This window comes from Leucoraja erinacea, chromosome 1, assembly GCF_028641065.1.
Source record: "Leucoraja erinacea ecotype New England chromosome 1, Leri_hhj_1, whole genome shotgun sequence".
Classification (NCBI taxonomy): Eukaryota; Metazoa; Chordata; class Chondrichthyes; order Rajiformes; family Rajidae; genus Leucoraja; species Leucoraja erinaceus.
Genome location: NC_073377.1, coordinates 96,277,118 through 96,294,839, shown reverse-complemented (window position 1 = coordinate 96,294,839; position 17,722 = coordinate 96,277,118). Strand labels below are relative to the sequence as shown.

General features: G+C 41.5%; 1 protein-coding gene and 1 long non-coding RNA gene across 6 annotated transcripts in view; one reads left to right on the top strand and one right to left on the bottom strand.

Annotated features, from left to right (window-relative positions):
* The window catches only part of nup54 (nucleoporin 54), a 48,041-nt gene extending 35,125 nt beyond the window's left edge, over positions 1-12,916 (bottom strand). For 3 of the 5 annotated variants that reach the window (XM_055639799.1, XM_055639809.1, XM_055639820.1), the window contains exons 1-3: positions 12,801-12,916; positions 6,456-6,554; positions 3,041-3,115 (exon numbers count right to left, since the gene is read on the bottom strand). In XM_055639799.1, the coding sequence (XP_055495774.1) occupies positions 3,041-3,115; positions 6,456-6,554; positions 12,801-12,831 (205 nt within the window). In that variant the 5' untranslated portion in view covers positions 12,832-12,916. The remainder of the gene's footprint in view (positions 1-3,040; positions 3,116-6,455; positions 6,555-12,800) is intronic. The other 2 variants (XM_055639828.1, XM_055639836.1) reach the window with 2 other exon arrangements.
* A 141-nt stretch (positions 12,917-13,057) lies between these two features.
* LOC129699775 (uncharacterized) lies at positions 13,058-16,075 on the top strand. Its single transcript, XR_008723930.1, has 3 exons — positions 13,058-13,395; positions 13,562-13,654; positions 15,382-16,075. It is a non-coding gene; the product is annotated as an uncharacterized LOC129699775 (long non-coding RNA).
* Positions 16,076-17,722: the final 1,647 nt, after the last annotated feature.

Below are 17,722 nucleotides of genomic sequence, written 5' to 3'. Positions count from 1 at the left end.
CTGAATAACTTGCATACAATGTTATTCAGTAGCATCCAAATATTGCGCCAAAGGATTGGGTAAAATGTTTTGAAATCTGCAAAGAGCGATGAAAATAATTGTATGAAGGATGAAGACGGAGCTTGAAGTAAAATAGCAAATAATAAAAACAGACAACAAAAGTTTTTCAAGGGAATTGGAGAAGAATAACGAGCACATTTTGATCTCAGCGAGGAAGAGAATAAAAATTAGTCATAGAGTACAGAAACTTGATGAACTTCAGCCCATGCCAACCAAGATGCCGCATCTAAACTAGTCTCAATTACCCAAGTTTGGCCCATATTCCCCTGAACCTTTGCCATCCATGTACCTGTCCAAATGTCTTTATGAGAAAGCAAAATGGCAGAGATTCTTATTAATCATTTCAGATCATTAGGGGACACCAGAAACTGCCTACTACTAATAATAATAAGTAATCAAGGGCTACAGGGAGAGAGAAACAGAAGACTATACCAGACAAATTAATGGGGCAGAGGACGAGCTGTTCCCTGTGCACACTCCCTGGAGGCCGCAGATGGCAGACGCTCCCGGGAGGCGCAGAGAAACCGGGCGGTGGATCTCTGCGGTTGGACTCTGGGTCAGTGCCGCGCAACCGTCAGGAGCGGACCCAGCGGCGGTCGAGGAGGGCCAGCGGTCGAGGCAGAGGTTGGCAGTGGGTGTCGGCAGTCAGAAGGGTCACGTGGGTGCTGGAGATCGGGCCCGCCGCCAAGAACAAAGAGTGACCCGGTGTGGGGGGGGGGGGGGGGGGGAGAACTAAGGGGACCACAAATGGAATACTTTGTGTTACAATGGAATATTTTGGAACTTTGTTGGCGGCTTCATGTGGCGACTCTTTGCTTTCCTCGGATATGCAAAAGAAAGAATCTCACTGTGACATGTCACATGTGATAATAAAGTATCACGCATTAATTCATTCATTCTGTTGTCCTGCATCCTGGGGTCTCAAAGGAAGTGGCTGCAGAGATCGTGAATGGTTGGGCTGTAACCTACCAAGTTTCTTTGAATTCTTGAGTAATCCCAAAGGGGTGGAAAAGTAATACCATTATTGAAGGAGGAAGACCACGAGCAGCTAATGTGGAATGCTAGATCAATTATTAAACAGATAATAACCCACACAGACACCTAGAAAATGACAGGACATCAAGCAGAGCCAAAGTGGTTTTATTAATGGGAATATGTTCAACTTCTTTGAAAATGTTCAAACATGGTGGATTAAAGAATTTGGATTTGGATTTCCAGAAATCATTCAATGAGATGTCATGCAAGATATTACTACAGAATAGAGTCATAGTCATACAATGTGGAAGCTGGTCCTTCAACCCAACTTGCCCATGCCCGACCAACATGCCCTATCTACATTAGTCCCACCTGTCCGTGCTTGGCCCATGAACCTGTAAGCCCTATCCTATTCGTGTTATCTTTCCAAATATCCAAATGTTCTGATAATATCTGCCTCAACTATCTCCTCTGTCAGCTTGTTCCATATGTCCACCACCTTTTGTGTAAAAAAACGTAACCCTTGGGTTTTTATTTAACCTATGTACTCTGGTTCTCAATTCCCCATGCATCTACCCAATCTATTGCTTGCATTACTTTGTGCACCTCTATCAGATCATCCCTCATCCTCCTGCGCTCCAAGGAATAAAGTCCTAGACTGCTTAACCTTCCCTATAGCCCAGGGCCTCAAATTCTGACAACACCCTCAAAAATCTTCTCTGCACCCTTTCAAGTTTGACAACATCTTTCCTATAACATGGTAACCAAAACTGAACACAATACTCTAAACATTGCCTCATCAATATATTTTACAACTGTAAATTGACCTCCCAACTATAGTCAATACTCTGAGTGATGAAGAAGGCCAATGTGCCAAAAGCTTTTTTGACCACCCTATCTACTTGTGATGCCACTTTCAAGGAATTATGTACCTGCACTTCTAAGGTAGACACAAAATGCTGGAGTAACTCAGCAGGACAGGCAGCATCTCTGGAGAGAAGAAATAGGTGAAGTTTCGGGTCAAGACCCTTCTTCAGACTTTTGTGTCCATGTTCGATTTAAACCAGCGGCTGCCGTTCTTTCCTACACTTCTAGATCCCTCTGCTCTACAATACTCCCCAGAGCCCTACCGTTTACAATGTAGGTCCTGGCCTTGTTAGACTTCCCAAAATCCAACACCTCACATTCCTCTGCATTAAATTCCCCAGAGTAGGGGAATCGAGGACCAGAGGACATAGGTTCAAGGTGAAGGGGAAAAGATTTAATATGAATCCGAGGGGTAACCTTTTCATACAAAGGATGGTGGATGCATGAAACAAGCTGCCAGAGGAGGTAGTTGAGGGTGGGACTATCCCATCATTTAAGAAACAATTAGACAGATACATGAATAGGTACCAAAAAATGCTGGAGAAACTCAGCGGGTGCAGCAGCATCTATGGAGCGAAGGAAATAGCCAACGTTTCTGGCCGAAACCCTTCTTCAGACCGAAACGTTGCCTATTTCCTTCGCTCCATAGATGCTGCTGCGTCCGCTGAGTTTCTCCAGCAATTTTGTGTACCTTCGATTCTTCAGCATCTGCAGTTCCTTCTTAAACAGGTACATGGATAAAACAGGTTTGGAGGGATGTGGGCCAAGCGCAGGAAAGTGGGACTAGTTTAGCTGGGACATTGTCAGCTGGTATGGGCGAGTTGGGCCGAAGGGCCTGTTTCCACACTGTATCACTATATGACTCTATGACACTGAATGATAAAACAACTCAAGGGATCGACAGGCCTACACCTGCATATTGTTTATACATCTAAATGTTTACCATTAGGTCATGAAACAGCAATCTAATACCTGATACTATTAATGAATGTCAGGCTTAAAATATGCTCCTTGATGCACAGCAAGAAAAATGATGTCCACTTAGAAAATGCTGGAATTGTGAAGTCTAATACTTATTCAATTGATCAACAAAATACGTTAGTACCACAACTGTGACAGTACTAAAATACTTGAGTACCTGTAGATGCGCCAAAAGGAAATCCTGCTGTTTGCCCACTTGTGGTGGTTGTGGTCGCTCCAAATGGGGTGAAACCTAAATTTAAAAAAAAAAATGCAAAACACAAATGTTAATTCAAATAAAACACATTTTATTGCATTGAATTTGGAACTGAGATTTCGATGAAGAATTCCATCCAATGACTAACTCAAGTGTCCTTTAATAGATCCTGAGCCACAGGGTTAACATTGCCATCTGAGCGGAGGTGTTGGGCGAAGCAGTCTTTTAGAAAGGGTATGGAGGTTTAGCTGCAGTATTCTCTTTCCTGCCTTCAAGATATTTTTGAAGAATGCTGTAAGCCTTAGATGAATTTTGATGGAATCAGCGTTCATATTTCCATGCCATTAAACCTCCCTCTCTTCTTGGCAACCGATGACAGGCAATGGATGACAGGCAATGGATTGTGAGCCCGCAGGAAACAAAGCGGGGATGAGGCAATGTGTAGGTGTGAGTCTTGTTTGCCCCATGTTCCATTTAAAAACCCACTTGATTCTGGGAAAACTATGCTATTATTTTGAATTCAGATTTCCCAACCTGCAGCAGAGGTTCTCGGGGTCCAACATTAAGAGGTTAATTATCTTTTAAATTCAATTTAGCCTCTCTTTCTTCCAACCATCTCCCTCGTTGAATAGGTCAATGGAACAATGAGATCCCACTTCAATAGCCTCAATGCCATAAACAAAAATATCAATATCTTATTTTCACCTCTGTAAAATATTTCAGATTTTTGAAGAGAAGAGCAGTTCACCCCCATTCCCACCTCGAGGTACATTTTTTTCAATATTAGTGGTAGGAAAAAGTTTGATAGTTATTTTCTTAAAAGAAAAGATGATACTGGATAATTATGGGTATCTGACAGGAAATGAGAGATATCAGAAGGAATGCACTTGTAACCAGCTTAATAAACAATGTAGTACCACAGAATTATTTAGGAAATAAAGAATGGTCTTAAAAGACCTTATCACCACTCGCCAAATAATAGACTCTGCATACTCTGACATTCCTGAAGTAACTGCTTGACAACTTCGGGCATCTTTTAAAAATCCAATCCACCCGCTCACTATTGCTATCCAATCAAGTTGGTCTAGCCAAACATCCCACTCCAAAACCAACTCTGCAGGTCAGGCAGCATCTGTAGAGAGAATGGATAGGTGTGTTTCAGGCAGACCCTTCTTCAGACTGAAGGGTCCCGATCCGAAACGTCGCCAATCCATGTCCTTCAAAGATGCTTTCTGACCCGCTGAGTTACTCCGGGACTTTGTTCATTGATTATACTTTAGGCTTCAAAATTTTTTTTCTAATTTTCTCCTTCGGTAAGGATTCCATTATTTTTTTTATTGCATAAGATCGTTTGACTTATCTGCTAGTTGTCTGCACCACGTTTTAAAACATTGTCACAATGAAAACTACCTGCAATCCTCTTGCACCACATCCATTTAAAAATATATTTTTAATAGTGTCTCTCTAAAGTCTTTCAAAATGCACTCATTGTATCTATCCATCCAGAGGTTTGAACTTGCCATTTTGATTCTCTTAAATAATATTTCAAATTATTTAAAATTACATATTAGTATTATATGCCTCATTTAGTTTACTTTTAACATCTAGCTATCACTGACAAGACCAGAACTTACTGCCCTCAGAAAGGTTGCGATGAGCCACTTTCCTAAACCACCAGTCTATCTGCTGAAGGAACAGCAGCAATGATGTTGGATTAGGAATTGCAGGATTTGGACCTGGTATTAGTAAAGGAATAGCAATATGCTTCCAAATCAGGACTGTGTACAAAATAGGATTGGTGGCACTTGTGTAATGGACAAAATATTTGGTAGACACATGGAATTGCAGTTGCTGGTTAATGAAAATAAATACAAAGTACTGGGGTAATCAGAGATCAAGCAACATCTTTGGAAGGAATGGACAACTGGCGGTTTGAGTCAGGACTTTTCTTTAGACTGATAGTAGTAGAAGGGGAAAGAAAACTGGAAGAAAAGTTGGGGTGGGACAACGCCAGGCAAGTGTAAGGTAGGTACAGGAAAAGGGGTAGGAAAGAACCGCAATTACTGGTTTATATCGAAAATAGACATAAACACAGAAGACCCCAGCCAAGAATGGGCCATTATAGACTCCACCCTTCCTGAGGTCCTCTGTTGCCAGCCCTGATTTGTTCTGGCCTTTACCCGCCTCCAGTCCCCCCACCCATACCTCTATCTTTCAGTCTGAAGTAGGGTTGTGACCCAAAAGTTCACCTATTCCTTTTCTCCAGAGATGCTGTCTGACCCATTGTTACTCCAGCATTTTGCATCTACCTACAGGAAAAAGCGTCATTGATTGGCACATCAGCCACAGCAGAATGTGTTGCAGTACTTGGTGTGCACAATAGACTACTTCACTATCTAAAGAGATATCTGTTTCAAAGTAAAACTTTGGTAAAATGCTCAGGATAATGAATGGAGCAGTTTTTCTTTTTTTTATACTAGCTTATATTATCCACAGGATCTCATTTTTAGTACCAGCAAATAATTACAATATTAAATTAAGTTAATCGAGTAAACAAATGTATTTAATGAAAGACGAACATGAAACATTAGGATCCATTTGTGCTCAGTTTGACCTCAGATGGAGAATGGCAAGAGATGGCAAACAAAATGCAACTTTAATAGTTTCAAATACATTTATAGAGTGTCGCTTTCCTTGTATTTTTTTAATGTTGTAGATATATGAATGTCAGGACTTAAATTCTAAATTATTAGAAATCTGGTAACCACATCTGAGAAAGGAAATGTTGGTTTTAAAAACGACAGTAGAGATATTTAAGGGTTAAATTGCCAAAATAGATTAAATTATCAGAATACAGAAACAAGGAACTGCAGATACTGGTTTACATAAAAAGACAAAGTGCTAGAGTAACTCAGTGAGTCGGGCAACAATTCTGGAGAAGATGGAAATTTGAAATTTTGGGTCAGAACATTTATTCAGACTGATTATGATGGGGGGGGGGGAGAGTTGGAAGAGAGGAAGTGCAGGACAAAACGAGGCAATTGATAAGTGGATACAGGTGAAGGGAGTTTCAGCTCGGAAGATTGGTGGATAAAGTCCAGGGATGAAATGACTAAAGGTGTGAGATTGGGATAGAAGAGTTATGAATTGTGAGACCAGAGTAAGGAAAGTAGGTGAAAGGAGAGAGGCAGGAGAGGAATGGGGAGGGGAAAAAAAGCTCATATACCACTTGGGTGGCTTACAAGCCAACTGTATGAACATAGACCGCCAATTTTAGAAAACTTACCAACCACCAACTCCTCTCCCCTCCTCCCCGCCATTCCTTGTGCCAACCAATGGTTGAACAGGCAGTGATATAGAAAACTGTTTGCATTACCTCCAAATCCTGAGGGAGCTGTTGTGGCAGTAGTTCCAAAACCAAAACCAGTTGTTGCTGTTGTTTTGGCACCAAACGAGCCAAAAGAAAATCCAGTTCCTAAAAAGTACATATTATTAGATTTATTACGGTCTGAAGGATCCCGATCGAAACGTCGCCTGTCCATTCCCTCCACAGATGTTGCCTGATCTGTTGAGTTCCTCCAGCACTTTGTGTTTTGTTCAAGATTCCAGAATCTGCAGTTCCTTGTGTCTCCATATTATTACAGAGAATGGGTATGTGTTTTTTTTTGCAGTGGATGAAAAGTGTGACATGAGTGCAAGATGTGATTCAATGCTGCGGTCACATTTACGAATTCAGGAATTCTTACGTGAGGAAGGAATGGATGCTGCTATGGTGAAATTGCAATATTACCCTTCCACCAAGGTCACCTTAACCATATAACCATATAACAATTACAGCACGGAAACAGGCCATCTCGGCCCTACAAGTCCGTGCCGACACAACTTTTTTTCCCTTAGTCCCACCTGCCTGCACTCATACCATAACCCTCCATTCCCTTCTCATCCATATGCCTATCCAATGATTTTTTAATGATACCAACGAACCTGCCTCCACCACTTCCACTGGAAGGTCATTCCACACCGCTACCACTCTCTGAGTAAAGAAGTTCCCCCTCATGTTACCCCTAAACTTCTGTCCCTTAATTCTGAAGTCATGTCCCCTTGTTTGAATCTTCCCTATTCTCAAAGGAAAAAGCTTGTCCACATCAACTCTGTCTATCCCTCTCATCATTTTAAAGACCTCTATCAAGTCCCCCCTTAACCTTCTGCGCTCCAGAGAATAAAGACCTAACTTATTCAACCTATCTCTGTAACTTAGTTGTTGAAACCCAGGCAACATTCTAATAAATCTCCTCTGTACTCTCTCTATTTTGTTGACATCCTTCCTATAATTGGGCGACCAAAATTGTACACCATACTCTAGATTTGGTCTCACCAATGCCTTGTACAATTTTAACATTACATCCCAGCTTCTATACTCAATGCTCTGATTTATAAAGGCTAGCATACCAAAAGCTTTCTTTACCACCCTATCTATATGAGATTCCCCCTTCAAGGAACTATGCACGGTTATTCCCAGATCCCTCTGTTCAACTGTATTCTTCAATTCCCTACCATTTGCCATGTACGTCCTATTTTGATTTGTCCTGCCAAGGTGTAGCACCTCACATTTATCAGCATTAGACTCCATCTGCCATCTTTCAGCCCATTTTTCCAAATGGCCTAAATCACTCTGTAGACTTTGGAAATCCTCTTCATTATCCACAACACCCCCTATCTTGGTATCATCTGCATACTTACTAATCCAATTTATCACACCTTCATCCAGATCATTGATGTACATGACAAACAACAAAGGACCCAACACAGATCCCTGAGGCACCCCACTAGTCACCTGCCTCCAACCCGATAAACAGCCATCCACCATTACCCTCTGGCTTCTCCTATTCAGCCACTGTTGAATCCATCTTGCTATTCCTGCATTTATACCCAACAGTTGAACCTTCTTAACCAACCTTCCATGAGGAACCTTGTCAAAGGCTTTACTAAAGTCCATATAGACAACATCCACTGCTTTACCCTCGTCAATTTCCCTAGTAACCTCTTCAAAAAATTCAAGAAGATTAGTCGCCTTGAATTAATTAAATAGGGTAGACTAATGGGGTAGTCTAGTAAATAATGTAGACAAATGGAGTAGAATCTATTCCCTCTGATAGAATTAAGGACTCCAGGCAGAACTATTTAAGCTAATTTCAACAACAGCCTTAATGTAGAGTTATGCCCAAGCATTGAATTGTCTATTCATATGTTTTAATAGTTTTAAAGAGCTTTATATACAGCTGTGGATAACACGCAGCTTAACATTTTACTGCTAGCTCTACAGTCTGGAAAAGGATAGCTTGAAACATTTCAGTGCAAGTTTGTTTCAAAACCAATAATGAACAAAGCAGATTGCTTCTTCTGAAATGGGAGTATCACCCATGTGGCAAAGCTGAACTTCAACAAGACAAATACACCTTATCCAAGACTAAACGAGCAAAAATATCACACTAAAGCATGTATCACCATTCTTAAAGATAGTGGAGTCAGGGGATATGGGTAGAAGGCAGGAACGGGGTACTGATTGGGGAAGATCAGCCATGATCACATTGAATGGCGGTGCTGGCTCGAAGGGCCGAATAGCCTACTCCAGCACCCATTGTCTATTGTGTGCGTCTATTTTCAGTGGAGCGATTGTTGCTTCAAAAATCATATTTGAAAGGGATAAAAAGTCAAATGTGTTTCTGAACACAAATGTAGTTGTTTTTAAATGATTCATATAATTTAATGGGTACAAATATCTCCTTGTAAATTGTACTGTTTTAATCAATGCTCCTTATTGATAAATAATAAAATCTATCACAATTTGACATTTTTCATTCTTTCACTTCAAGCGTACATGAATTCAGCCAATCTGTTGCAGATAACATTCAACACACTGCATTTCATACAAACATTTATTCTGCAAGAAAAAACTACTTCCTGTCAGGTTCCACAACAAGAGTATAAAAACCTGGGACTATCATTTATTTGTTTTGATGGCCATTGAAGACTCAAAAATATATCCACATCGCCAAATGCTTTGGATTAAACTTGTTGTAAATCTGTTTCTATCAGTTCCCCGAAGACCAATAAAAAGACCAACGCTGTTTACAAAATTACCAGCCAACACTCGTGGCCAAAAGATACATGTTAAGCACAATCATCTATATATATAGGTTCAATATTGAACCCCCCCCCCCCCCCTCCCCTCCACCCTCTAGTATTCCCACTTAAAGTATTGAGCCTGCCATGAATCAACAACAACAGGCAAATGGCTTAAAATGCAACCAGTTAAAAAGTCATCCCTCCTTAATACGTGCATATTAGGATTGGTTACTTGATCCAGCTAATACTGCTGAAAGTGGGTTAGTCCATCCACTTCCTGGGAGTATCTGATTTCAGACTTTTGGAAATTAATGATACAGAACCACTTTCTAATCACTTTGAAATGCCATAGCCATTTTCAGAAAATGCAGTATTACATTTGAAAGATTTTAAAACACTGCACTCAAAACAATTTTGTAACAACAAGCAAACAGAAAATTGGAACCCAAGCAGAAATCCCCATTTATATCAAAATGCAATTTGAACGTTCCCTAGGTTCAGATAGATGATGTCAATTTTGATACCAAAGCTTGTTAGTAGATTCAATGCAAAAAAGCACGTGGATACTGCTGAACGGGTTCATTCCAGCTTGGAAAGATCAAAAAGTACTTTTATTAAAACCGATTGTGGTATCCACAACGGCATGATATACATATGTTCCTCAGTTTTCACCTGCATAGTTTAAAATGGTTGAAATATGCAGGACCCGAGGCTATGGTACAGTATCAAGAGTAAAATTCTGTACTGACAACCCAGATTGGAAAAGTCCTCAATAACCAGCAAATTAAATGGATGAACATTTGGAATGGCCCATGTTAATAGCAGAATGAGCTGGAATCCAAGACACTATGATATCTGCTAATTTTCCATTTTCCAAACATCTGCAAAATGAAGATTTATCTCAAGTGTCGAGATTTGGAAGGATAATTGAAATTATTCTCTGTAATTGCATATGTTTAATGATTTCAAATGTACATAAAAATGAATCCAACCAGGTTTAGTAAACAAAATCTATTAAATGATTTGGGATGAATTTGTATAAGATATTGGGTCAGGTGGCACTTGCATGCAATATAAAATGTTTCGGCCAGACTGTTTCAGAAAGATTAGGGATTCTGAATGGACTTTGGTGACAGAGCAATCTTGGTGAGATTCCCAAGATTGTGACGGGGCCAATTGTGTGTATTCTTGATAGAGCTCATTTTCAACTAATAGTATTTTTTATTTCTCTCAATTTTAATAGCTTAAAAAGATAATCAGTTGAATGGCCATTTATTTATAGTTACTAAAACTAGAGCCAGATTTAATCTGCTATCAGAGGGTTGGGCATCTTCACCAGGCCAACTGAGACCCTGACCACTGAGAGTATGACGATGGTGCCCGACACACCACTGGAACACTAGTGCTTCAGCCAGTGGGGCTGAACCGATACATTCAGACTTGCTTAGCCTGGGTATGAAGGGACCAAGTGCTTTGATTCCGGGCAGGGAGGCTGGGTCAGCAACAGCAGACCCAGAAGATCAGAATATTAACACCATTAAAAAATCCCTTTTGTAACAGCAGTGCTCCCCTCAAGGAACTAGCACACACAGAGATGTAGCCCCCAGATGAAATCCTCCAATACGTCTGGGCATACCACAAAGTAAAGGTAGTTTGATTTATCTGGATCTTTTATGGATGCATTTTCTTGCACTTTTCTTGCTGCTTCAAGATATTCACAATAGACATCAACTAAATTAAAGGTGACGGCACCAAAGGCACAGTGGCAGTGTATTGATATTAAAATGGCCAAGGGATAGAACAGACAAGAGAGGCGATCGTTGGTTTGAGGCTACATGAAGAGCGCAGTAGTCTTGCCCAGAATCTATATTGGGATCTCAGTGCTTGGGATACAGAACTGTACTTGGGGACATTTCAGAATGTGCAAATGAGGAAAATAGTAACAATCTTCAGAGGAGATGCCTAAATAGGAGATGAAATTTAAAATAAAACATGATGTTTTGGCAGGAAAGAAAAGAGTAAGAGGATCAACTAAGCTATATAATTCTAGAAGTTCGAGCAAAGTGGGTATTAGGGGCAATATGCACACAAACAGGCACATAAGAAGGGACCTGACCCAAAGGGTCCCAACCCGGAGCGTCACCTACTCAACCCACTGAGTTACTCCTGTACATTGTGTTCTTTGTATAAACCAGCATCTGCAGTTCCTTATTTTTAACCATTAGTCCCATAGACCTGTTCTCTCATTCAGTTAGATCACGTGATCCGTGAACATCTATGCACCTGAAGAAGTTCTGAAGAAGAGGTTTGACCCGAAACGTCACTTATTCCTTTTCTCCAGGCATCCACTTTCAGTGAAACCCTCTTTCAAAACTCTGCGATGCAGACCGTCAGTTGGCATTTATCGGTTTCATACTCATTACTGCTGGGTTGTATGAATATTGATTTCTCTTAACTTCAAATACTAACCCATGACTTCCCTCTCTCTCTGTCCCTCCCCCACCCTAGTACTCCGACTAGTTTCATTGTCCTCCTGATTAAATATTACTCGTATCCCTCGTTGTCACCTTCTCCTCTGCTAACAATATACCATTCTGTTTCCTTGATGATTGTTCCCTTTGATCTGAGTTTTCACACCTCACCCTTCGATATCTCTATGTCTGTCTCCCTCTCCCTGCCTCTCAGTCTGATGACGGGACTCGACCGGAAACGTCACCCATTCTTTCCCTCCAGAGATGCTGCCAGTTACTCCAGCATTCTGTGTCTATCTTCGGTGTAAACCAGCATCTGCAGTTCCTTCCTATACCTTTTCTCAACCATCTGACCTGTATACCTTCATTTCATCATGTACATTTGGTAGTCCACCCGTTTATTAGTCCTTTTCACATCTCTCTCATTTCCACGTTATTTTCATTACAACTACAATTTAAGGCCTAAACAACTCCCATCAACCTAAACAGATTATAGTTCCGGAACATATGCCTTCTAACTGCTGTACTGATCTTCCTTATCAGCGCTTTCCGTGTTCGCTTTTTTGTTATCATTGCTCTGAGAACTCTCGCACTTTCTGCATACGACGCGACATGTTGATCGTTTCCAATTGATAAACGAGATGGGGAGCTCCGAACCGCACCGACCGATGAGTCTGTCCAAAGCTCTTATGTTTCCCACGTGTTCTTTGATTTGGGAGGGCGGCGGGGTTCGTATATTGTGCAGCTTGCAAGCCCTTCCTCACGCCTGGTGACTGTCCCGGGGACATTGTCTCCTAGATCCGGGCCACCTTCCAAATGTCCAGGCGCGAGCCAAGGCCGGGATCGCGCCTGGACATTTGGAATGTGGCCCGGATCTGGGAGACAATAGGATGGAACCGTCCCCGGGACAAAGTGCACGCGCCCACCCGCGCAACATTCGCACGTTCTGTTCCATTGTCCCCGGTGACCAACAGCAGCTCTGGCCGGGGCGGGCTCCGGGAGCGTCCTTCACGACAACTGCAAGAGCCAGTCGACCTCCACCCCCGTGGTATCATTCATGCATGCAATCTCCTTTTCTCTCTTCCATTCTGCTCTTCTGCATCTTCTCCTGCCGCCAGACTTACCTGCAGTCCCACCACCCAGATTGAACGCCATAGCACCGCGCGCCGTTCCCGTCACTACATTCTCGTCCGGGTGGAGTTACGACGGCATCATTACAACGTTCCGACCATCTCCCTGCAGCCGGAGGCTTTAGTCAGTTACAGCCATTCTTCATTGGATTCGGTTAAACTCGGCACTGGGGGAATTGGGTACAATTAGAAAGAAAACAAATGCATTGATAGAAATATTCATTTCTTGCTATCTGTAACATTACTGATGCGTAAGACAGATATAGTGTCACAATGAAATATGGCAATGAGGCGTTTATACAAGCCTTCAACTAAAAGGGAATATTGTGATAACAGATCTGTTGCTAAGAATGGGGAATTAATTAAAAATTAGGAAATGCATTGCATTTCTACGTTTCATTTTCGGAACAATGGCGCAGCGGTAGAGTTGCTGCCTCGCAGATTTAGAGGCCCGTGTTCGATCCTGACCAAAGATCCTGATCCTGACTACGGGTGCTGTCTGTACGGAGTTTGAACGTTCTCCCTGCGATTTGCTGGGTTTTCTCCGGTTGCTCCGGTTTTCTCAAACACTCCAAAGATGTACAAGTTTGTAGGTATAATTGTAAATTGTCCCTAGTGCGTAGTTTAGTGTTAGTGTGCGGGGTGATCGCGGACTCGGTGCGCCGACGGGCCTGTTCCGCCCTGTATCTATAAAGTTTAAGGTGAAAATAATAGACTTAAAATATGAAGTTTTACTCAATAGCATTTTATTTCAGGTCATTCCCTCCGGGCATCAAAAATAGAATCGTGGATCTTTACTGGTGACTGAAAAAAAGAAGTGAGATGTTTCCCCTGGATTTGTTTACAAAGTAAGCCGTGTAAGTGCATGTGTAGAAAAGAACTGCAGATAGACAGAACAAGTTGGAGTAATTCAGCGGGACAGACAGCATCTCTGGAGAGAAGGATTGGGTGACGTTTCAGGTCAGACAAAACTTAGTGAAAAAAATGTTGCCTTTAGGGCAGAACCCTAGAATCTAAACCCGATTATACCTCATTAGTGATGGAAATGGGATTTAGGAACTAGGGGTACTCTAAGGTCCGTGAGGCTAAGGTTGGGAAGCGGGGCGGGGGGTTTATCTGCGGTCATACCCATGTAAGAGTACAAGAATGCATCACTTATTTATTGTGGATTTATAATAGTTTATTGTGTATTATATGTCACAACTGCTTTCTTGCATCTCTCTCTCTCTCTCCCTGTGTTGGCTGCAGCCATCGTCTGCTTCGGTAAGGGAAGCAGGTCGGTGATTGATCAAACGGCCCCTAGGAGACTGTGTCTGATTGGCCGCCGAGTGACCAGCGCATTATGTGATTGGACATAATGCCCTTGGAGACAGCGACTGATTGGACTGGAGGAGACCGATTTGTTAATTGGACGGGAATTTTATGGGAAGCTGGTCGGTGATTGGACGCAACCCCCTTAGAGACAGCGGTTAATTGGCCGCCAAATAATCGGGCACAAAAAATCGGCTCTAGTATCTTTGATCTGCAGTTCCTTCCTATTGAAGAAGAACCCTGGCCCGAAACAACTCCTAATCCATTCCCTCCACAGATGCTGCCTAGCCCGCTGAGTTCCTCCAGCACTCTGTGTTTTTTATTTAACTCTTGAAATTGAAGGTAGACACAAAGCTGGAGTAACTTAGTGGGACAGGCAGCGACTCTGGAGAGAAGACCCTTCTTCAGACTGTACTGAACTCTTGTCGGTGAGAGTACTTGTGAATGTCCACCACCCACTCCCCAGAGCCGCCGCCCGTCCCGCTGAGCCACCTTCAACTCCAGAGCCAAACAAAAAACACAAGAGTGCTGGAGGAACTTAGCGGGCCAGGCGGCACCAACAGAGGGAATGGACCAGGAGCCGCCACGGGCCAGGATCCCCGCCCCCACCCCCCCAACAGAAAGGAAACGCAGATGCAGCTGTCCCCACAAAACGGCAAATGATTCCGGGAATGCCGAGGAAAGAGGGTGAGAGAGAGGGAGTGAGAGAGCAAGAGAGATACAAAGGACAGATTCGGATCCCAACTACTCCTCGCTGAGACCTCGCCAGAAGTTTCAAACCCTTGGCCCCTTCAAGTTCGAGCCACGTGGACCAAGATACCCTGTTGTAAACAACCACGTTCGCTACTTTGACTGGGAGTTCGCGTTCCGCCACAGTCCCGCCAGCGGTTTGCAGCAGTTTGATATTCACTTCAGGAAGGAGCGGGTGGTCTACGAGTTAAGCATCCAGGAGGTGAACTCCGTTTACAGCGGTGAGACGCCAGGTCTGATGAGGGCCAAGTTCTTAGACAGTCATTATGGAACAAGTTCCAATGAGCTGGTGAAAGACGTGGACTGCCCTTACAGCGCCATATTCCTTCACACTCTCCATCTCATGGAGACTGGAAACCAAAGATCCTAGCAAAGATAGTCCACTCGACGATAAAGCCGTAGTAGGGTCATGGGTAATCTTCAGCACCATTTCCGTAACCGGCTTCCGTCTCCGCTCTAGTATCTTTGCTTTGGTCATGGCTTCTTCATGCACAAATCATCTTTTTTTTCTCAGCTGCAGGTGATCATTCTGATATCCTTGCCTAGTCCTCCTTTTTAACTTTGAACATACAAAATATTGCCATTTGGAAGGAGCTCCAGAAAATCCTGCACCCACTCAAGCCACCAAACAGATCTAAGCTACATTTTAATATAAAATTGCATACATGTACCTACAAGTAACAAACACAATGTGTAGATCACCTTTGAAAAGTACATAGTTACAATACCACTTGTTTTAGTGACTGTGAAATGAAAAAAAAAAAGTAACTAGATCCTGGAAACCAATAACTATTGGCGTAAAAGACGAAACCAAAGACTATTGGCGCTATGGCGACTTAAGACATGCGCCATTTAGCTCCGCTCCGCTAAAATCAGGAAAACGGACAAAAATTCGCAAAACGGACAGAAGAAAATCGCTTACCGGCACACGTTTGTTGTCGCGTAAGTGACGTCATCAGAAATTGACTCCGGTATTTTAAATGACTGGTAGACGTTACCCCAGAAGACTTCCTATAGTTCCTAAAGGACCTAAAGTACCACGGAAGAAATGCCTAGTGGAAAGTCAGGAAGCCTTTGAAGAAGAAGCCTCGACTTCGAGTATGGAGCACCCGTATGAAAAAGTAGCAAGACAACCTTTGGTGGAAGATATCAAAGCTTTATTGGGTGAGCAACTTGCAGTTGTAAAATTGGACATTGCTGCTGGGAGAGCAGAAATCTGTGATAAGAGGAGGTGAAGGTGAATTCCTCTCTGAAGGGGGAAATTCAAAGGCTCGAAACTGATATCAACCGTAAGTTGGAACCCATTCTCGCTACTTCAAAACAACATAGCGAAGCTATTCGAGAATTGGAATCTGCTACTACCGAGAATGCTCAGACAACACACAGACTGGAATACCATTCAAATCAAAGAACATTATATCAGATAAGGAAGGGAGATATCTTATAGTTACAGGAGAGATCCATGCTACGCCAATCACCTTGGTAAACATATATGCGCCCAATTTTGATAATCCTCAATTTTTTAATAAAATCCTGAATATAATCGCAGAATTTAACTACCAAAATGTTATAATTGGAGGAGACTGTGTTTTAGATCCGTATTTAGATAAATCGATGCAAAAACAAAGAGGTAATTTAGATATTAAATCTAAAACTAGTGAACTCTTAAATACATATATAAAAAATTACAAATATAGCAGACGTCTGGAGGATCGCGAATCCGACTGGAAGGGAATACTCATTTTATTCAATGGTATACAAAACATACTCACGTATAGACTACTTCCTAGTGGATACAAAACTAATCCTTTATACTATGAACCCTAAATATCACACCAATACGATTTCAGATCACTCTCCGCTAACTTTCGTTCTAAAATTAGAAGGAATGTCTATGAACAAATCGTTCTGGAGGTTTAACTCGCAAATTTTGAAAGACCCACAAGGGAGTATGTATCTAAAAAAACAGATGGACCTATTTTTTGAGACAAACGATACACCAGATATATCGCCCACTTTATTATGGACATCTTTCAAAGCATTTAATAGAGGAGTCATTATCTCGTATCAAGCTTTCCAAAACAAAAAGAATAAGAATGAACAAAGACAATTAGAAGAACAAATTGGAAAACTAGATATAGATAATGCTAAAGATCCAACTATGGATAAACATAATACAATTTTAATATTGAAATTTAAGCTAAATAAATTATTATCAGAGAAGGTTATAAGATTATTCCAAATTACAAAACAAGAACATTTCGAATTTGGGGATAAATCCCATAAACTTTTGGCACGCCAACTGAAAAAACGGGAAAAAGATCATGCAATTTTAAAGATTAAATCAGATAGAGGGAAATTATTAACACTTCCTAATGATATCAATAAAAGATTTGCTCAATTTTACAAGAATTTATACACATCAAAAATGCTAATAGACAATAATAAAGTTTCAGAATTTTTGGACAATTGTAACCTTCCAAAACTAGAACTGAAGGAACAAGAGGAACTGGGAGCACAAATTACATCTAAAGAAATAGAAGACACAATAAACTCACTTAAGAATGGAAAAACACCAGGACCAGACGGATTCAGTAATGAATTTTATAAATGTTTTTACGACATAGTTACACCACGTCTACAGAAAATGTATACATACGCTTTTAAAGAACAAATCTTACCTGAAACACTAGCAGAATCAACGATCACATTAATACTTAAAAAAAATAAAGATATAGAAGAACCAGGCTCATATAGAGCTATTGCTTTGTTAAATACGGACCAAAAAATATTAGCGAAAACACTAGCTAGAAGACTAAGTCAATATGTTAGTAAATTAATAAATGAGGATCAAA